The 22,909-nt window shown below is 40.3% G+C and overlaps 1 protein-coding gene across 4 annotated transcripts in view; it reads left to right on the top strand.

The window, feature by feature from the left end:
• LOC306980477 (diacylglycerol kinase eta) overlaps positions 1–22,909 on the top strand; it is a 117,996-nt gene that overhangs the window by 7,788 nt on the left and 87,299 nt on the right. For all 4 annotated transcript variants that reach the window (XM_079579874.1, XM_079579875.1, XM_079579876.1 and 1 more), the window contains exon 3: positions 3,148–3,252. In XM_079579874.1, coding sequence (XP_079436000.1) covers positions 3,148–3,252 — 105 coding nt within the window. The remainder of the gene's footprint in view (positions 1–3,147; positions 3,253–22,909) is intronic.

The following is a 22,909-nucleotide window of genomic DNA, read 5'->3' as shown; positions in this document are numbered from 1 at the left end:
TAATACAATATAAAAAGGCAGTTTAGAAATAATGTGCAATATACTAATACAAAGTGCAAATTACCAATTAGTGTGCAATATTATAAAGTACAGAAAATATATGTAGTGCAGACATTGTAACACATAAAACACAATACAGTGTAATAGCCATGAGATGGTACTCGCGAGGGAATCATGTAATGGTCAAATACCCGGCTGGGTATTAACGCAGTTGGGTCAAAATCACAATTTTTAATGGTTTTAAAAAGGCAATTTAATTTATTTAAAGAAAAAATTCATTACTTTTTCAGTAACTAAGGAATATAACATTACATACACAAATTATGGGAATATAGTAGTCATTACATTTCAAGTAACTCGAGTATAAGTGCATTTAAATGTATGAACATACGTGTGTAGTTAACGTCCTCAAAACAAAACAGAGTGAATGGGGAAAGTGAAGGAAAAGGAAATCTCTGACTCCACTTTTCTCAGTGGCTTTATTAGTATATTCAGTTTATATTTTAAAAGTAACTCAAAAGTAACTCAAAGTAGTGTAACTCAGCTAATATAGAATATATTACAATTTTTAACAATATTCTCTCAAAAGTTAAAGGCCCTGCACCCAACTTTTTAAATAGTGGAATGCACTTCATGTATTGTGTAGTTCTTGTCCTTGCTTGTTTTGTCTGTAATGTACTGCTGTGTGTTGTGGCTTATATGTTTTGTATTTTGTATGTTCTTGTCTTGTTTTTTATGGGACTGCGGATGGAAATTAGCCTTGAGCTAAATCCGGCATATTTACAGCACTAGTTGTCTGTTCATTAATATGCACTGTCCCATTCAAATAAATTAATAAATGAAATGAAATGAAATGAAATGAATGAATTTGTCCTCCTTTGGTGTATTGTAAAAGCAGATTTTTCTTATTACTGTTATTGTGATAGAAAAACTCCATTTTGCACTCTAAAAGTTGTGAAACAGGCTTATAAACTCATCCCTGTGAAGAATTGGGCTGAGTTTGGACCACAACTAACAGCTTTAACTTGACTTTCTCCCTCTTTCATTGAATGAAAACCTTTAATGCTACTGATCCTGTTTAAGTTGTGCACTGTGACAACATAATAAACTGCCGTGTACTGTTTAAAGGGACTAATGTATTCCCCCCCCCCCCTACATGTTCTAGTAATGTCCTAATGTGTAGAATGAGCCCAGACCTATCTTTAAAATCCTGCGCTGTCAATCAAAAAGTTGTCACGGTCCGAATTGCCGCCATGCATGAGCTTAATATAGAGGGTGCGGTTACACGTATGACCTAAGGTGGCAGTAGTGAGTATAAAATGGCGAACTTGCAGCCCTTTTAAACTCCCAATTCCATTTAATGGTGGGATGACAAATAGAAATACAGTACATACAAAACAATTGCTTTTAATCCTATGGTAGAATTGACTTATTCTGCTGATATTTCAACCTGGTTTATGGTTAATACCTCTGGCTGATCCAAAGTATAATGTCTTCTCCATCAGCAAAAACAAACTAAGGTGATTTTTTATTTATTCTTTTTTGCTAAATAGTATGAAAAATGTCTTATTGACTTTTTGTGAGTTAAAGGACTATGACACCTTAGATCAGTGCAGCAAGTTTATGGATTCTCTTTCAGAAATAAGGAATCTACCATAGTATTACACAGAACTCCATCTGACACAATCGAGTTTCAGAAAGTCGTGAACTCCTCCCTTCTTTCTCATTGAACAGGATGTTGCTAAAATAAGGTACCGCGATAATGTACAGGTTTCACTTCTGAGAACAGGACAACGCCGAGCCGATTGTGTCTCAGTCTGTGTCGCACGTCCTTCCTTTTTGGGGCTCGTTTCACCACAAAAAGTTTCTACCAAATTTAAACCAAAGCTATTCCAGGCGAACGGGGCCAAGGCATCTTCTTGTCACACAGGAAGCGTTGAATCAGTCACTGCTGTTTGTTTACCCCGGTTTCTTTCACAACTTTCACAAGAATAGACCTCCGTTTCTCGTTGCTTCACAGAACCAGCAGTTGTTGAACAAGTTGAAATCAAGACCTGTCGTACTTTGGGCTTATTAGAGACAGTTTTGGCCTCTTGAGTTCATCGTCCTAGCTTAGACTCGGTCAAGTTCTATTTTCACCCTCGTTTTCTAAGTTGGTGCTGGTCTAGATCCTTAATTAGAAACGACTGATGGATTTTTATGCCGCCTGTCGCCTTAAGACACTTGTCCGCGTCTAAGTAACCAATAAATCATTATCTCTAATTGAATTTGAGAGTGAAAGCTTGTAGTTGAAGTTGACCGTCGCTCCAAACAAGCAACAGATGAAGCAAAAGCAAGCACTCACAGGAAGAAGGGCGGGTTCTTTCTGTGTGGAGTTTGCATCCACTTCCCATCCCATTAAAAAACATACACAATAATGACCTTTTTCCTCGTTATTGCCATTAGTGTTAAAAAAAAAAATGTCAATGTCAATTTTTTGTTGGATTTTTGTCAATTTTTTTATCACATTTTTGTCCATCTTTTTTTGCATATTTGTCACTTTTTCATGCCGTTTTTGTCAATTTTTTAATGGATTTTTGTCAATTTTTCATAACATTTTTGTCACTTTTTTATTACATTTTTGTCACTTTATCATCTCATTTTGTCAATTTTTTTGTTGGATTTTTGTCCGTTTTTTTTATCATATTATTAGCACCTTTTCATCACATTTTTTTCACTTTTTTGTCACTTTTTCATCACATTTTTGTCACTTTTTTTAATCACATTTTTGTCACTTTTTCATCTCATTTTTTTATGATCCAAGGTGGACAAACGTATGAACGATTTTCATTGCAATGTTTCTCAGTTCCCCTGAGAACTAGGAAGTCGTGGGCGGGATCAGTTTTAATCTCTCTTACTGCAACACAAAAAACTTTCGGTTCCAGAGATATCGGCCTTTTAGATCGGCTGATAGCCAATATTGTCAAATACTCAAATATTTCGACCTCGGATTTCAAGTTCATACAAAATTGTTTAGTTTGACTTGATTGTAAATACTGACTGTTTCCAGGTATTTTACGGTCCTCAAACTGGGTCAGTGTAAGGTTTATTCTTCATCACATGACCATACACTCTTAGCACCATCTGAATTCCTGTTTCCTGCTTTAGGGTGGCGAAGGCGGAGAAGAGTCTTCAGACAGCGACGGAGAACAAGAAGAAACGTCTCACAAGCTGATCCGCAAAGTGTCGACGTCCGGCCAAATCAGAGCCAAGGTAGGACGAAAGTTTCAATGATTTACTGCAAAGGTTCCCCAGAAGTGCTGCTTTTGGCCTTGCTCTTTTGAAATGAAGACAGATAAAGCATGTTTTTACAAGGTTTTTGGAAAGTTACCTTGAGTCGATGTCAGATTTTAAAGCCACACCGCACGACACGTCCTTCGCCAAATACAGTACAAGCATTAATTGGGTTTTGTCTCTTAAAAACATGTATTCTTATTGCCCAGAGCCATGGGAAGATATTTTTGTTAGGGGGTGCTGAGGGACAAAATTTCACCCCAAAATGCTTTTTCTGTGCATATTTCCTATTTATTAATATTGCCTGCCAACTATCCACGAGGGGGTGCTACAGTGCCCTCAGCACCCTGGGTTCCCACGGGCTTGTGCTTGCCTTGACCATACGTAGCCAAACATGAGCTTTAAACAAATCCTCTCCAAATGCATCTCGAAGGTAAGTCTTTATCGGAATCGGTTTGGACGGGTGCATAAAAAGACTCTCGACTTTGAGATGAAAAGTCATGGGAAAAGTTAGACATTTTCATCAGGGTCGTTTTAGCCGATGATTTATTCAAGGCCATGCAAAATTGAAACATCTCAGCTCCCTGCGTTTGAAAGACCCCACCTATAATATGGTGCGACAGATGACCTTTAAAAATAACTTTTTTTGAACCTGCAAAAGGTTCTGTTACGTAATTAATTCTGTCGAGCTGCACAAACGTAGTCTAACGTAATGGGTCCTCTTTTCACTGCTAATGTCTGTTAATTATTTGTACTAAGGCTTATGTAATCCTTAGTATCCTTTGAACCAAACACGGTTGGTTAGTCATCTGAATGGAAAACGCAAGCTATAATTTGAGAAGCTTCTTATTGTTGGAGATTAATGGGTGCGTCTTTCCTTTAATGCTTTGACTCATACTCATACGGCACTTTTATGATTTTATTTTTCACTATCAGAAATATATTGGATTGTTTTTGTGCAACCTACGGTTTTATTGCTGCGTTAGCCTTGCTCAGTGAAAAATGGCCTGGGAAAGTCTGTTTTGGGGGTGAATTGTCTCTTTGGATCCAAACGATTGCAAACAACAGTTGTGTCACGTGGCTCAACTGTTTCTTTTCTTTTTAGACTCAGTTTTTGCTGGAATATATTTGTAAATTGCATAAACACTTTCTGGCTACTTTGATTGTGTTTTATGAGTGTAAGGTAAGGTTTTTATCTTCATTTGAGAAGCGCAATGCATATTAATGAGCACATTAAAGGTGCACTATGCAACTTTTTATGCAAATAAAAAAGTTGATATTTGTGTGTAATTGACCTTGTAGTGACCCAGCAGCTGTATGAGTGGTCAGTAAGGCGCTTTTACTTTCCATCACAGTGGTCTCTAGTCAACTGTTTCGAAAGCTTTCCCTGCTGACGGAGCCTCTTACCAGAAAACCCACTAAACAACCAATTCTGGAGTGTTGCATAGACCACCGTGATGAAAGTAAAGGTGCCATGCTGACCGCTCATACAGCCACTGGGTCACTACAAGGTCAAATACAAACAAATATCAACCTTTTATTTGCATAAAAAGTTGCATAATGTACCTTTAACCGTCAGAGCCCCATGGCATCGTGAACAACGCCAAAGATAAAGTTTTACTTACCTGCGGATATCTTCCGATCCATAAATGATAGAAACAAGCTCTTTATTTCTTTGGAAAGAAAGTCATAGCTACACAATGATATCCGGGATATCCCTGTATGTCACCCCTATGCAGCGTGATGACGTCATCAAGTTCTCCAATAGTAGCGCCCCCTTCTGTCACGGGGTGGCGGGGATTTTCCCCCAAAGATTACGTGTTCTGCAAAGAGAGTTCCTCTCTGTTTGTGTATGGATGCAACCGGAAAACGCCATCACATACAACTTCCTTTGTTGTGGAAATGATTCATCTTGAGGTGCTAAACGCATTTTTTTGGTTTACAGCGGAGGAGAACGAGTTTACAAACGCTATTTCATGACGTACTTTTCACCGGTAAAATTATCAAAATATTGTGCTGAAGCTGGATAAAATAATTGTGCTCCTTGGTCCACAGGGCCCCTGGATACATATTTCAAATGTCCATAAAGTTCGTTATATATGTTGTTGACCAAATTTGAAAAAAATAAAATAAAATCGGCCTAAATGTTTCTTTGGTATTTCTGTTTTATTATTATCCAGGGCTGAAACGATTAATCGATTAATCGACGACTAAACGATTATTGAAAGAGTCGACAACTATTTTAGTAATCGATTAATCGTTTTCTGGCTCACACAGACTAAAATGAAGCAAAAATGACCAAAAAAATGTAGTATTTTTGATGAAAACCTACTTTAATTTTATATTTAGGGTCTGTAATGGTTTGTACAATGTCAATTTCATGAATAGAGCCTTCAAAAAACATTTCCCTTTAGTTAACTCCATCAGCACTTCCTTACACAGCGCGACTTAAGCTATAATGTGATAAAAAAGTTGAAAAAATAAAAGCGATTAATCGATTAATCGTAAAAATGATCGATAGATTAATCGTTTACAAAATAATCGTTAGTTGCAGCCCTATTATTATCCTTTGGGCCCTTTCTTGTTGGACAGGACGGCCGAATATACTTCATCACTCAAATGCGCTTGACCGACGACTGCAGCCGCCTTTTGCCCGGCTTTTGTAGTAAACGAAGCCCTGATCAATAAAAGACAAAGGAAACCGGGCACCCCTACCCCACCCCCCATTGTCATGACGACCACATCCCATAATGGCCCACGTATTTGTTCCTGCTCCTGATAACGGCGTCAAGTATCAGCGTAGTATCGATCGGGCGTTTTTTTGTGCGGCACAGATTGGCCTACTGTAGGATTCTGCTACGGTAAAGCATATACTGGAGTTATGTGTATATTGTACAGTACTGCTTCCCCTCCTCGGTCCCTGTTCTCACATTCAATCTAGCGGCTATTTAAAAGGTGCTAATTCACATCAGCCGTGACACCACTTTTGACACCATTAGATTAATTTCGTCCGCCTCCCCGAGCCCCTAAATAATTAGAGCGATGCCGCGATAGATAGGCCGCGGTCCCGAGCCGCACCCGTGGGAATCGTGCTCTGGCTCGGATTATGTATCAAGCCCTTCTTTCTTTTTTGTTAAAAGCGGAGAATTTCTCACAAAACTGCGAATATGGATGAGATCTGGGTTTGTAGGTCGGCGCCAACTCGGGTCACGTTATGGATTTCTGTCGGGAGTGGAATCGTTACAGCGAGAGCAAAGTTCAGCAGCGTTTATTTGGAAAGCTGCCAAGTTAATTTTACTAAAACTACAAACTTCCTTTGTATTTGTGGCCATTTTAAGATATATATGTTTTCACTGAACTACAGGTGCTAAATAATAAGTTAAACCATCAGCAGTGTTTATGGAAATGTGTGTTATGTGTCAAGAACAGTCACCGTTTCCTATCAACTGTAATCAATCAGACTTTGGCTATTTCTGGTGAGGTAAACACAACGTTCGCTCACGCTTTTGTTGTGGAAACGTCATTTTTCCATCTCGGGCCGTTGTCAGTTCGAAAAATCTGACTGTGTGAGTAAAGGTGCACTCTCGGACTGGCATGACTAATCCAGACTTTACGGTAATGGCAAAATCTAATAAACACTGACTCATTTAGAAATCTACTCAATCTTTTTCTCTATGTTTTGGTTTGCAGATATTCAAAGTAGTTTCATGACAGTCTCCAGAGCTGCGTAATGAGATGCGGCGTCAGTTTTTAAGAGATTATGTGAGGATAAATACAGACGGTTATATTAGGGGCGTGGACTAGCGAGGGGGAGGGGAGTGTGTCATGGAAATGATGATTTTTGCGCTCTTTTTCGACGTTTTCTGGCGGATTTAAAGCATGTTTAGCACACACATGAAGTCAAGGCAAAATCAGATCATTATTTATGTTTTTATAGAGCAGATTGTCCACTAGAAGCTAAAAAGCAGAGCTCAAAGTTAACCGTTAGCTTGTAGCATTACGCTAATGTTAACATTATGGTTAGCAAGCTCCGTTATTTATGTATTTATGGGCTGTTGACCCACTTTACTCTTCTCCTTGTCTCTTTATCTTTGGTAGATCCATCATTTGTTAAAGTAGTGGTGGACTAATGGGTGAAAGAGTTCTTTTTCTTCTTAGTTTTTCTGCTCGACTGTGGCCATTTGTTGGCATTCCCTAAGATGTCGTCTGTATATGGTAAAAATGGTAAATTAACTTATCTAGCGCTTTTTTACCTTGATCAGGCCTAAAGCGCTTTACAGTAAGAAACCAGTCACCCATTCACTCTCACATTCATACGCCAATGTACACAGACATCGGAGGCAGGTGGGTGAAGTGTCTTGCCCAAGGACACAACGACAGTAGACACCTTCAGGAGCTGGGATTCTAACCCCCGACCTTCTGATCATGAGACGACCCGCTACCAACTCTACCACTGTCGTATATATGCACATTTGTACCACAATTCTTATTATTAGCAACATGAAAGTCTAATAAAAAAAACAGCATTCGCCATAAGCTCATAGCATGAAGCTAACATTAGCATTATGGTTAGCATTCTCTGTTATTTATGCATTCATGAGCTGTTGAACCACTTAGCTCCTCTCCTTGTATCTGTATCTTTGTTTGGAAGAAAATACATCCATAATTCATCATTAGTTGAAGTAGTGTTGGAGTATAATAGGTGAAAGACTTCTTGTTCTTGTTCTTGTTCTTGTTCTTGTTCTTCTTCTTCCTCTTGTTCTTTTTCTTCTTCCTCTTGTTCTTCTTCTTCTTCCTCTTCCTCTTCTTCTATCTTTAGCAACATGTATAAGTCTAATGAAAGATAATAGAGCAGGTTGGTGGTTCGAATCCCGCAGATGCACACTGTCGTTGTGTCCTTAGGCAAGACACTTCACCCACCTTTCCTCCAGTGTCTGCGTACACTGATGTATGAATGAGGGCCTGAATAGGTGAGTGGTTCCTTGATGTAAAGCGCTTTGAGAGCCTAAAACACATAGAAAGGTGCTATATATGTGACCATTTATCATTTACAAAGAACCAAGCACTGAAATGATCAATAACAACTATACCTTCCATTATCTTCATTCAGACCATCTAGAAAACACTGAGACCCGCATTTTCTTTGCAACGTTCACCCCCCTGTGGTTAAATCCTGCGCTAATGTATCTGTGCGAAGTGAAAGTTCTCATAAACCGCCGTAAATCTCTGACTCCTCTCTCCGCTCCGTACTGTACCATCCGGATCAATAGTGCACATTAGGAACTGACACGTGATGCTTTACTGTGGTGGATGATACTCGCTCGAGACAATCAATGCATCTCATGGAAATGCGCAGACACCGGTTGCCCCATGGAAAAGTCAGCTGCCAGTAAATTGTTCTTGGTAAAGTAATGGGTTAGATTTGTTTGAGGAAGCAATTAGCATGTATCATCATTATGTTGGTTAAGTGCTTTTCTTATGACCTCTGGGCTTTTTAGCTCTGTAGCTCAATGTGTTTGCAGTGTATTGTACTAGAAGTCAACCGGTTTGTATTCGGGTGTTTTACTATATTGGCCAATCTAATGTCGATAAAAGCCGATATCTCCGGAAACCAAGCATGATAGAGAGCCTGTTTTTTTTGCATTGGAAAGAGCTCAGTCAAAGAGGGGAACGGAGAAACATCGTAATGAAAATTGGCCACAAGTCCATACAGCTCCGGTCATATTTTATGTATTTTATGTTGCAGACTTTTGCTTATAATTTCAGAACCATAAGAGATTGAGACTTGGCTGATATTTCCATCATTAACAAATACCTCATAGAACAAACAGGTGCCTTTGCAGCTCTCCTAAGGCATGAACTTCACACGGAGTGGGTACGTCTCCAGCTGGTCTCCATGGAGATGTCGACTAAAATCAGAAGAATTTGAGATTTAAAGAGGTTAGGTTCTCATCCGAATCCTTTCTTTGGTTACCCACTGCTGTAATAGCATTTTCTGATGGAAACAGTATAGTCCAAAATGTTACACAGTGTGCCTTTAAAACCCTATTCCCCTAATAAAGCGCCCTCACTGTTCAACACTGACACATTTTACAAGACATTTGGAGAAATCATCCAAAATGATCAACTGTGCATATCGGTATCGGCCAATAAAAATCCCCCAAAAATCTGCATCAGCCTTAGAAAAACCCCATGTGTCTCTTGTGCCAAATTTAAAGGTGCATTATGCAACTTTTTATGTGAAAAAAAAATAAAAATAAAAAAGTTCTTGTGCGTATTTGACTTTGTAGTGACCGAGCAGCTGTACGAGTGGTCAGTGGCGTCTTTACTTTCCATCACAGTGGTCTCTAAGACGCTCCAGGATCACATGTTTGCATGATTTTCACAGCTGCCGGACCCTCTCACCTGAAAACCTACAAAACAATTGATCCTGGAGCGTTGTAGAGACCACCGTGATCGAATGTAAATGCGCCATGCTGACCACTCATACATCCGACAGCTCACTACAAGGTCAAACATGCACAAAGATCTTTTTTTTTTTCACATACCAAGTTGCATAATGCACCTTTAAGGCTCTAGCAAATGAAATACGCAGCGACTCTTTGCTTTTGCGGCATTAAAGATGTAGTATTTGGGCATTTTATGTTAAAAATAGCCAAAACAACTTGACATTTCTCTGGTAATGCCGTCCCGTGTTGCCAACATTTTCGATTATCAACCATTTCTGTGAGTCTCTTTGGGCATAATTTGAGTTGAGTCGGTTCAAACATGTCTTATTAATAACCGTGTTGCTTATTTATTTATTTCTCAATTCAGAAAATCAATGAACGCCATCTCATTCTGTAGCCAACCAAAGTCATGCCCATTTCAAAATAGCTGCTCTTCTTGTTTTTCACATAATTGGATATATTTCTGGCTGGGTTTTTTTTTTTTGTGTGTGCAAGTTTTGGACTTTCAAATAACAGCTCTGTTTCCTCCTCCGTGGATCTCCTGTTTTGGCTCTGCTATGTTTGTCATTTCTAACGTTGTCCTCTGTTGCTCGCGGTGCTAAGAATCCGAGTGGGCATTGGTTGGCCGCGTTGGAGTCGGTACATTTGTGTTGGATGATGAAGACTCGCTGTGTGGGATGCAGAGAGAGAGACAGAGAGAGAGGGGGAGAGAAAGCGCTTTGAGTTTTGCCCTTGGATTTAATGCGATGCAGCTGCAACACTGTGGGGTCAATAAAGAGAGAGAAGCGCGAAACACGACAAAGGCAGCGGAGTTATGTAAGAAATCCAATACGCACAGAGCCGGCGAGGCTTTATTTACAAGTGCAACAGGTGGGCAGCGCAGAACAGGACTGGTTTGTTTGGGCGGTGATGCCATCGAGATATTTTAGGACGTGAGCAAATGTTTTCACTTATTTTTGATTCTAAATTTCCCTGATAAATGTGGGAGGTATTCGAAGCTTGAATTGTAAAATCGCTTTGATCAAAACTGAGCATTGTGATGAGAATTTTATCATGAAATTTAGAAGAAAAGCTTATGTTAAAGGGACTATACAGAGTTTAAAAATGTTAAAGCTAAGTATTTTCCTGTTCCAGCCATAGCCTAATGTGTAGAATGAGCTCAGACCTGTTCACCACAACTGCCAGATTTTGTTTTGTTAAGGGATATTTCAGGATTTTTGACATAGGGCCTCATTTCCTAGTTATCCAGAGTGTTGCTGATTTCTAGAGATTTTTTATTTTTTTTTGTAATTCATGCAGTTCTTATATTTGAAGAGTTTTGTGGCGCTAGGCTTGTGCTAGGCTAGTGCATGTCTATGGTATCAGCTAGCCTGCATTAAAAACAGTCTGACCCGCTCCACAGTGCACCTGAAATCACTTAAAACACCAGACTAACCATATGAATGTTTGTGTCGATAGAATTTTTTTGAATAACTGACCTTGCATCACATGAATGATCGCATTTTGAGGGACTATTTTCTAGCAGATCACTCCGCCGCTGCGTAGCTTATACAACCACGAAGCTAATGCTGCTCAAATATAAGGTCTTTCAAATGCAAAATGGTTAAAATGACTCTATCGACACAGACATTTATATGGTTAGTCTGGCGTTAAAAGGGATTTGCCTCAGGTGCACTGTGGTCAGAGCCGCCAATACACACTAATGGAATCACAAACAGGCTAACAGGCAAAGCTAGCTGCGGGCTAGCACCGTTTAAACAGTATTTACAGCCAAGTTTGAGTGAAAAAAAAAGATCTCCTTTGTTAAATTGGATGTACGATATCCCTCATGCTGCGACACCTGCAGTGGCGCTTATGGCCTCCAGGGGCATGAGTTACTTCGTTCTGCTTTAAATTGACACAGCTGGACATTTAGACATCGGACCATCGTTTGCCTTGGTGATGTTGCGTTTTTCAACACCTGTGCACTGCAGTGTGTCACGGCCCCGTCAAAAACATCTTTCGCTTTGTGAAGAATAAAACTTTAGGGTTGTTGAAACATCAAACGTCAGAACAAATCTCTAAATAAGTCTTGTAACTGATGTGTTTGTTTATTTTAAGTTATTCACATATTCTTGTTTCTGGACACAACATTACATCAATGTTTTGTAGATTTTGGTGCATTTTCTGTAGATTTTTATGAGCAAAAATACATTAACCATTTAGATATCTTTCTATGAGTGATCAAAACTTTAAACATAAATATCTCAGAACTACTCAAATCGCAGATCGAACCGTATTAACCCTTTATTAGTTTGCTCAACCGTTTGGTAGAGCAAACTTTATTGAATCATGTGTTGTTTCTAATTCTGCCTATCTCTACCATTCTCTACCAAGTGTGTAATACTCAAAATATCCAGTTTAGATAAGGGTTTGACTAGTTTAGACTGGTTTAGATCCAGTTTAGATTGGTTTATATCCAGTTTAGACTGGTTTAAATCCAGTTTGGATTGGTTTAGGTCCAGTTTGGACTGGTTCATGCTGGTTTGGACTGGTTTAGATCAAGTTTGGACTGGTGTAGATCAAGTTTAGACTGGTTTATGCTTCTTTGACAACATTTAGACCAGTTTCAGACTAATTCAGATCAGGTTTGGACCGGTTTTAAAAAATATATTGTTTGCCTCCCAAATGGTTGGAAAATACTTTTTTTTTTTATCGTTGTGGGGGTTACATTAATGGGTAAATCTATCAGGTGCTGAAATATCAGTCACGGTAAATTGAAAAATCATTTAGCTCTTCCATCTAACAAATCTGACATTGTTACTTAAAAATGCTGAAAAGTTCGGATGTAGTCCTGATTATCCTCATTGAATTCCGTTTCAGCCATATTACATAACGTGGAGCTTGCTTCTGTGTGATAGGAGTCAGTTACACTAACAATTGTGTTTCCCAAACCGTTTTTCACAAGCTGATGATCACTGAGAGCTTTGTATTGGAAATCGGTGGACATCGTGGCTAACTAGCTCCACTCGGTACATAATCGATGGGGCTGTAATGAAATTAGGCGAACATTATAAATCATACACGCCGCGCCGGGTCGAAGCCTCGTCGCAGAGTCGGCCCCGTCTCCCGGAGTGAGTGCTGCCGGTCAAATGGAGCCTGATAACCCACTTTCTATTGATTTTGCCCCGTGAACCAGAGACGGCGGATCGACCAATGGGATCGCCTCACTGACGGGAAAAACCAGGAAGTGCGGAGCCATTGTTATTCCCCTGACAGTTCAGTGAAGGCTGGTTCTTGGAAGCAGAGTGCCCATATGTGAGAGACGCCCAAGAGCAGGAAAGCAAAAGGATAAAAAAAGATTATTGTGAGCTTTCTTTTCTTTCATTTTTGCGTGAAAGTTACCTGAACATTATCTGTAGGCTTTGAACAAAAAAGTCCACATTTCAGTCAGGCTAAAATTTAGATATGAAAAACCATCCGAAAGGTGGCTTCCCCTCTCCAGGTCGGTGGGGAGTCCTTACCTCAAGTGGAGGAGTTCAAGTATCTCGGGGTCTTGTTCACGAGTGAGGGACGGATGGAGCGTGAGATCGACAGACGGATCGGTGCAGCGTCAGCAGTGATGCGGTCGCTGTATCGGTCTGTCGTGGTGAAGAGGGAGCTGAGTCGGGGCAAAGCTCTCGATTTACCGATCGATCTACGTTCCCACCCTCACCTATGGTCATGAGATTTGGGTAATGACCGAAAGGACAAGATCGCGAATACAAGCGGCCGAAATGAGTTTCCTTCGCAGGGTGGCTGGGCGCACCCTCCGAGATCGGGTGAGGAGCTCAGCTACCCGGGAGGAGCTCGGAGTAGAGTCGCTGCTCCTCCACGTCGAAAGGAGCCAGCTGAGGTGGCTCGGGCATCTGTTTCGGATGCCTCCTGGTCGCCTCCCGCGGGAGGTGTTCCAGGCATGTCCTAGTGGGACAAGGCCTCGTGGAAGGCCCAGGACACGGTGGTGGGACTATGTCTCCGAGCTGGCCTGGTGTCGCCTCGGGGTCCCCCCAGAACAGCTGGAGGAGGTGTGTGTGGATCGGGAAGTTTGGGCATCTCTGCTGAGACTGCTGCCCCCGCGACCCGGCCCCGGATAAAGCGGAAGAAAATGGATGGATGGATGGATCCGAAACTTCAAAATGTTTGTTACTCTAGACTGGAAATGTTTCTGTATAAGCTACATTAAAGGTACACTGCGTAATATTTTGGATTATACAAAATTTTGGCAGTGGGTAGTCAAATGATTGATTGATGAGGGCCTAAACTATTTTTTTTTAAAAGATGGCGTCGCTGCTGTCTTGTTGGATCTCTAAATAAACTTTTTTTTAAAAAGTATCCGTAAACTACAAGCTTCCGTATGTCGAATAGCTCGTCATCGTCTTGCCGTCCCTCCTCGTTCCCCTAATCCATGCGAAAATTTCGGCAATTCAGTGATGTTGTATTCTTTATTTTTTTTTAATGGCATACTAATTTCCTCGCAAATATCCTTCATTTCATTTTACTTTTTAAGCACCTGTCCCCATGTTCTACAGTCAGTGTTTATGCTGCTTTGACGGAGCTGAGTGTGACATAAATTATATCGTGTCCACAACGATATAAAAAATGACAATAACATTAAAAAAATTATAGCGCGATAACGATACACGACCCAACCCTAATCTCCATGGAGCAAAGACACGTTTGTTTTTCAACACTTAAAATATCTGAAATATTTTCATCAAGTTGAGAGAAAAGTGGATTTCAAGAAAGAGGCGTGTGAAATTTAATGAAGAAACGTTATACAATAGATCAGATGTTGGGTCAGGTCTCAGAGCTTGACATCCTTCATGATGTTGCATGGTGAAAAAAGCTGGACTCCCGATGAAGCTGTAGCTTATACCACGACGCTTGTGTGGCTTAGCTGCGAGTCTTGCCCGGATACCTCCTCGTTTGCCCCCTTTTTGTTTCCTCTTGGTGCCTCTTCAGAGTTTCAGAGGACGAAAGCTTTTTGTTTCTTATTTACAGAGTTTGGCCTGCGTTGTCATAGTAACGGTAGATAACTGTTGAATGTACCGTCTAACATGCTGTGTGCTTGTCATCCTTGGATCATATTTGAGCATTTGAACAGTATTTATCAGTATTGTTTCCTCATACGGCACTTATTTTGACCTGAAACGCAGCGATCTCGTTCTCTCTCACCGACGTTAAACACCGGATTTCACAGGATGACGCGGAATTGTTGTAGATCTGCCATAAATACCCGCCGCAAAATCAAATAGCGTGTTTATCTTTCATGCTCATTGAAATGCTTTTTATTGCGGCCACCTGCTCCTGCTTTGTTCCTGCGTTTTCATCTCCTCCGCTGTGACCCGCGCCGCCTCATCCTGTCTGCACTTTCATCACTCGCTTGTTTCATTCTCATTCCCCTGTGATCATTTACAGGCCGTTTTATCGTCTTCAAAGACATGTTTTGGTTTTGGCCTGCACCTTGTCACTTTTTTCCCCGCTGCCAGCGCTGAACGGCACTTTGTTTACTCGACTAATATTTGAATAGTCTGCTTTTTTGTGCTCTGATAGAATGATAATGTTCAGAAATGAAATTAAATACTAGTCATGTTTTTACATCATTAGAACCTAACAAAAATGAACCATAAAAAATGATATAGTGCACACAGAAAGGGCCCAGGAACATGGATATGTGAATATTCTGTGCTGATTCATGGTCATGTCATGGTCAAATCCAGCTTTTTTCACGATTCAGATATGATTCAAAGCGTTCACCATTAAAGAGAACTAGTAATGCTATATGTAACCAATATGTCTATTTACTTAATACAACAGCTGTTTTCTATTTATTTATTGGTTTAGCAAAGGCCACGAGTTCTTTTTCTCTTCCCAGTAACACTGTGTTCCCGTTTCTTACAGAATTCTTTCGATTTTCAACGCTCAAAATATTCAATATCTGTGTCACACTCTGTCATGTTAATGGTGTGGGATACAATCTGAGTAGTCCTGACCTTTAACCTGGACCAGCATGCTTTGCGCTCGGTGAAATGCAGAATCCGCTTATTGGGGAGCTGTGTGCAAAATGAAGCAAAAAATTTCCAAGTACCCCCTGGTTAGAAAACCACGTATTAAAGCAGTATTATGTAACTTGTTTACCGTAATAAATCCTTTCCGTCGTCCCTCTGGGGGTAATGCAAGTGTTAATGGGATGATTGGAGGGTCTTTCATCTCCCTTTGCACTGGGTCGGAGGTGCAATACACACTAATGGAATCACGGAGAAGAAGCTAACAGGCTAACGGGCAAAGCTAACTGCGGGCTAGCGCCACTTAAACAGTATTTACAGCCAAGTTTGAGTAAAAAAAAAAGATCTCCATTGTGTAATTGGATGTACAATATCCCTCTCTCCCTTTGTCTTTTCTGTCAGCGTAGTATTTACTCTCACGCACGATTAATGAGTAAAAAAACGCAACATGCTACAACACCTGCACGGGCGCTTATGGCCTCTAGGGGCACGAGTTACTTAGTTCTGCTTTAAGCCTTAAACCAGCCTATCTATTTTGGTGTCACTGCTAATAGTGACTGATGTGCGTCGAATGCTGTTTGGCCGTGGTATTTATTTTCTGTCTCAGATTCAGTGGGCTGGAGGCGCATTCATTATAGCCATTGACATAATCTCCTTGTTTAAAAAGCTCCCTTTCAATTCACATTTAATTATTGTAAAAGCAGCCCCTAATTGGCCGTGCAAAGTTTCTTAACCACATGCCTCTCTGTTTCTGGTCATTAAGCCTCGTCCTCTGCTGTTGCTGTTGTGTGGACGGTGTGTAAACGTTGCTCCGCTCTGGTTGGAAACGTGCCAGCGGCGAGCAGACAGTTGATATCAGGGCTGCGCGTCTCTCGCCGTAGCGCCTTTATCTCTAATTAGCCCCTCGTACGGTTTGGACAAGGCCTGACAGGTGTGTTTGTGCGGACACGCTATAGTGCGCTAACGCTGACGCTCCACATCAATCACGCCGTGTGCGGCTCATCACTCATCACACCTCCACATCCCTCCAGTCTGTCTCGCGTTTATCTGATCCCTCGCTTTCTCTCTCCTCCTGAATCCTCTCTCTCTCTCTCCTTCGCATTTTCCAGCTCCTCTGCTCCCACTTGTTTCCTCTCTCCCTCCTGCTCCATCCCTGCAACTCCACCGCCTCTCTCCATCACTGTATTTCTCAGTCTGTCTGTCCCTTTCTCTCCCTTTTTCTATCTCATTTCTCCATTTCTCTCTTTCCTTATATCTCTCTTGTTCTCTCTCTTTTTCTCCATTTCTCTCTCTTTCTCCATTTCTCTCTTTCCTTTTTCTCTCTCTTTCTTTCTCCATTTCTCTTTCTTTCTCCACTTCTCTTTCTTTCTCCATTTCTCTCTCTTTCTCCATTTCTCTCTATGTCTCCATTTCTCTTTCTTTCTCCATTTCTCTCTCTTTTTCTCAATTTCTCTCTCTTTCTCCATTTCTCTCTCATTCCTTTTTTTCTCTCTCTCTTTCTCCATTTCTCTCTTTCCTTTTTCTCTCTCTTTCTTTCTTCCTCCACTTCTCTCTGTTGCCGTTTCTCTTTCTCTCTTTTTCTCTCCCTCTTTCTCTCTCTTTTTCTTTCTTCATTTCTCTCTTTCCTTTTTCTCTTTCTTTCTCCATTTCTCTTTCTTTCTTCATTTCTCTCTCTTTCTCCATTTCTTTCTTTCTGCATTTCTCTATTTCTCCATTTCTCTCTCTTTCTCCATTTCTCTCTTTCTTTCCATATTTCTCTCTTTGTATCTCACTCTCTCTCTCTTTCCTTATTTCTCTCTTTGTATCTCTCTCTCTCTCTCTTTCCTTATTTCTCTCTTTGTCTCTCACTCTCTCTCTCTTTCTTTCTCCATTTCGCTCCTTTGCTGTTTCTCTCTTTTTCTCTCCCTCTTTTTCTCCCCTTTTCTATCTCTTTCTCTCTCTCTTTCCTTATTTCTCTCTTTGTCTCTCTCTTTCTATCTCCATTTCTCTTTCTCCATTTCTCTCTCTCTTTCCTTATTTCTCTCTGTCTCTCTTTCTTTCTTCCTCTACTTCTCTCCGTTGCCGTTTCTCTTTCTCTCTCTTTCTCTCCCTCTTTCTCTCTCTTTTTCTTTCTTCATTTCTATCTCTTTCTTTCTTCCTTTCTCTCTCTCTCTATTTCCTTATTTGTCTCTTTGTCTCTCTGTCTGTCTCTCTCTTTCTCCATTTCACTCTGTCGCCGTTTCTCTCTCTCTCATTTTTTCTTTTTCTCTCGCTCTCCCTTTCTCTCTCTCTGCTAGTCTTCCCCTTTCTCTCTAACTCCCCCACCTCTCTCCTTGACTTTATTCCTCTCTTTCTTTCTTTTTTTTTTTTTAGCTCTTTCCTTGTCTCCAGGGGTTTCCGCAGAGCATTAAAAAGCATTAAATGTCCTGTGATAAATTCAAGACCTTAAATGTCATTATAGAGACAGATTATAGCTGTAATCCAGCGAAATATTCAAGCAATGATAAATTTAATTCCTGTATAGACCATTTAACCCCAACGTCCCAAGTTTCAGAGTCACATCTTTAATCGTTTTTGTTTTTGTTTTGTTTCATTCATCGACCAACAGTTTTATCGCCACTTCTGCATTTTCTGATTTACATCTCTGTCTTTACGGTTCACCGCTGGATCCAAAAATAGCCCCGTTACTGTTGGTTTCTCTTTACACTCGACTCAAACAGGAAGCAAAAATCCGTTGCCCAAAAAAACACGCAAGCGCTGAACACAGAGCGAGAAAGCCCTCACTGTGTCGCCTCTTAAGTCAAATGTGTCAGTGGTTTCTGCAAACATCAGCGCCACGAGCATTTCACTGTGCGAGAGGGTGGAGAGTTTTACACCAGGGAAGCAGCGATTTTACAAAGAAAACTGGAAAGAAAATAGTTTAATGAGTAAAATACAACATAGTAAGGTCTCCACTCTATAGTTCTGCATATTTAACGTGTGTTTGATGCACAGCTCACCTCTTTGCGTTGGCGTGGCTTCAGCTTCCTGTTCTGCGCCCGAGGGCTTCCCTTTCATTTCTGACAGCTGAAGAGAGACCTATTTGTAAAACAGACACCTTTAATTCACCTCCCCGCAGTTTGTGAACGATCACATAGAATAGTTTTAAGCAAGATGCAAATCATGGTATTATTAGTCTTTTTAGCTCGCAACCCTACGCACTACAGGCTTTTTGAGCTCATGTCAGGCAGAAATATTCACATTGCAGGTCACATGGTCTACAATACACAACATATGTATATTTTTTCAGCTCTTCCCTCCATCCTGCCCACCCCCATGCCACACGTCTCAAAACCCAGACAGGACACAGAAGCTAACTGACTAAATAGATAATGGTAAAATGGTCTCAACTTATAAAGCACTTTTCCACCGACATTAGGCACTCAAAGCGCTTTACAGCAAGGAACCAGTCACACATTCACTCTCTCATTTATACACCAGTGTACGCCGACACTGGAGGCAAGGAAGGTGAAGTGTCTTGCCCAAGGACGCAACAACAGTGTGCACCTTCAGGAGGCGGGATTCGAACCCCCGACCTTCCACTCATGAGACGAACCGCTCTGCCATATAACACTACCATATATAACTCAGCAGCAACAACAATATTTAGGCAGATACATAAAAGAGAAGAGGCATTTTTTGTTTTAAAAATTGGGAAAAAACACTGAAAAAACTGGGTTAAATTTGAGAATAATTGGGGAAATATAAATTTAAAAAAAATCGGGTAATAAGGTAGGGGAAAAAAATCAGGGAAAATTTGTGGAAAAATTTTTAAGTTTAGGGATTTTTGTCATTATTATTATTTATTATTATTTTAATTATTCTTTTTTTTTCAGGTTTGGAACCTTAACATAAGCTTCTTCACAATCATTGCACTGATACAATGTTTCTCCATAGATTTATTTGAGAAATTGTACTTTCAAGGGCCATTACCTCAAAATACATCTCTCTCATATTGCTTTGGACTGAACAATATTAAGAAGGTTTTGTCTGAGTTTTTTTTTTTAAATATCTAATTCCTGGCCTGATTAATTGACTTTTGAATTTCCCCCAAATTAGGCGAAATTTCTATTTGTGCAGATTTTTCCAACAGCTTATTTTAAAACTAAGCAAAATGTCCAAAATGCCCTCCGAAGAAGTCTTTAACTAGTCAGTCAACAAAATGAAAACCATTGATTATTATATGAAAGCATAAAATGACAGAAAACCTGCAATACATTTTTGCCTCATATTCATGCCAGTAATCTACAGCAAAAGCTTCAAATTAATATCTCTACATTTAAACAGTTTCCCTATTCGGTTGTGGAGCCATTTTATCTTTCCAAAGCTTCAGCGTTTTGGACTGAACTTTTAAAGGTAACTGTTTGGCGCTCACTTGTGTTTCTCATTTGTCTAACCCAGAGCCAGGTTATGACGGCTCGCCTTGAAGTGATGAATGAAGCGTCAGAGGAGAGTGTGGACTTTTCGGGGGGAATGTTTCTGTGACACCGTACGTAAAGAACATTGTACTGCAAATTCAGGGCCAAGTCTCCAAAATGCAGTGGTGTTCTTCAACGCTTTTGTAACTGGGTATATTTAGACGCAGCTGATCCCCGTTTCAGCTGGGCTAAAATGGCCGCTGGACAGACACAGACTCGGCGACAGCTTGAACAGGATGTGGCTTCAGTTCTGAGAATTTCTTTTTTTTATTTCTCGCGTGTCAAGGTTGTAACACCGGATGAAAGTGACGAAAACTAAATCTGATAATAGAGTTCAGCGCTCAAAATAGCACATCGCAGTCTCAATGTACGATGCTCTTAACCTCGCAGATGAATGGGACTATGGTAGGTGAGTTTTTATTTGGATTTTTCACCCTTTTGCGCGAGAAGATCCGATTGCATGACTTGATATACGCTTCATGTCTTGTATAGTTTGCCTGAATAAGATCGAGTGCACACTGTGAGTTTGGAGGGAAGGCCATTAGGGTTTGTGCTGACCTCGCCGGTTTGGAGCTTTTAGTTAGCTTTTAGCATTTGGCATCTGAGCGCACTTTGAGGTAATTGAAAGCGTGGCCGGTCTCTTGGTCTCTGCGCGACCTGTGGCGGCCCCAGTCATCTCGTGTTAGTGTTGCTCCCAATCGCTGACGCTGTTGTTATTGCGACCACATGAAAAGCTTGTTTGGTGATCTTTTCAAACTTTTTTAGCTTTGTCTTGGCTTTACCCCTTGCTTCTATATTTGACTGTAACAAATGAAAATAATAGTGTTGCTTGATGTGTTAATGCCGTAACAGGGTTTCCACGGTGCATTCAAAGGCATTGGTAACACTTTATAATAACTACACCTTATAGTAGTGTAGTTACACCTTATAGCTGTGTAGTTATCATTTATTAGCCTCAATAAATGATGAGTTAACACTTAATTCCTCATTAACAATGTATTAGTTAAGTGTGACTAAGGCTTAATAACTTCACAACAAAAAGTGTAGTATGTGAAGAACTAGTCATTATGAGTTAGGCATTAAGTATTATTAAAGCTACATAAGGTATTATAATAATGTATTACCAATTTTTTATATATATATTTTTTCCCTTAGAGCAGGGGTGTCCAAACTTTTTTCACTGAGGGCCACATACAGAAAAATATACAAACAACTGGGCCACACTCAGTAGAGCTCAGATATATAACTTCACCTCTTTCATTAAAGGGACTATACAGAGTTTAAAAATGTTAAAATTAAGTATTTTCCTCCCCCTACATGTTCCAACAATGTCCTAATGTGTAGAATGAGCCCAGACCTGTTCACCACAACTGCCTCTAATTCGGGTCCGAAGTGCCGAAGGTCCGAAGGGCCGTCATGCACGAGCTTAGTATAGAAGGTGCAGTTACACATATGACCTAAGGTGGCAGAAGTGAGTATAAAAATCACAAACTTGCATCTAGCCCTTTTAAAGTTAGCTAATTCAATAACATGTTATGCTTTAATTCGATATAGTTAAAGTAAAAAAAAAAAAAACAGTCTTTGTCACAGCTTTCTATGAATGGATTTTCATTTATTTTATATTGAATTAAAGCAACAACACAAAAAAAAGCCGCAGTTGGCCCGTGGGCCGTAGTTTGTACATCCCTGCCTTAGAGACTAAAACTATTTTTACTGCAAACAAAAAACAAAAAACAAATTCAGCTGCAGTTCTGACTGTTGCCTATCGTGCCCAATTTAGTGTATGGTATAAAAAATTGATTGAATGTTTACAAATCTTACAAAATTCCAAGATTTTTTACATTTGTGGCATGAAACGTATAGCATTTAGGCATTAAAATAGCAGCCACCTGTAAAAAAAAAAAAAAAATGCAGAAATTCAACACAAACACAAACACTGCTCAATTTGTTGAACTGACTTTAAAATATGCACACTTTTTCTTTATTCACCTGCTTAGTCTAATGTTTAATATGATTAGATTAGTTGCATTGTGGCATTAGAAACAGATATTTGCATTTGAAAAGTAGAGTTTCAAACACATGGCTCACATTTAGTTGCTTAAAACATGCTATATTGTGGCTTGTAAACGTGCAACATTATATAACACTAGATGCACTTTTCACACTTTGTAAATGTTTGTTCCTCTTTCTATGAATTCCATTGAAAAGTGGCAAAACAGCACAGCTAACTCACTGAGCCGTGTACGATGACAATTCAGGGCAAACAGAGGAGGATCCGCGGTCGTCTTGATAACTCGCCTCCAGCCGCGAGACCAGCGTGATTCAGCTTTTGGCTCCGCGGCTCCGCCTTTGATGACTAAGGGACGGGCCGAGCGGCAGACGCACAGACAGCATTGTGGGATCGGGTCGGAAATGGAGCGGATCTGTCCGGGGAGTGACTCGCGGCCCGGCCATAAGCGGCGCTCGCTGATATGATTACGCTCTCGTACTCGGGCCGAGCGGAGTGAATTAGGAGGAGAGGAAAGAGGACAAGGGAGAGGACGGCATCAGTGTACTTTCTCCAGTGTCATTGTCAGGAACAAGAAGTCGAGCATTTACTTAAGAACTGTACTTAAGTATAGGTTTAAATGAGTAGTATTTTCATGGAAAACGTAATACTTTTACTCCACTTCATTTGAAAGATAAATAATACTTTCTACTCCACTACATTTCTGTAAATCGTCCAAAT

The sequence above is a fragment of the Gobius niger genome (genome assembly GCF_951799975.1).
Source record: "Gobius niger genome assembly, chromosome: 21".
Classification (NCBI taxonomy): Eukaryota; Metazoa; Chordata; class Actinopteri; order Gobiiformes; family Gobiidae; genus Gobius; species Gobius niger.
Note: the sequence above shows the minus strand (reverse complement) of the source record. Positions and strands in the feature narration are given on the sequence as shown.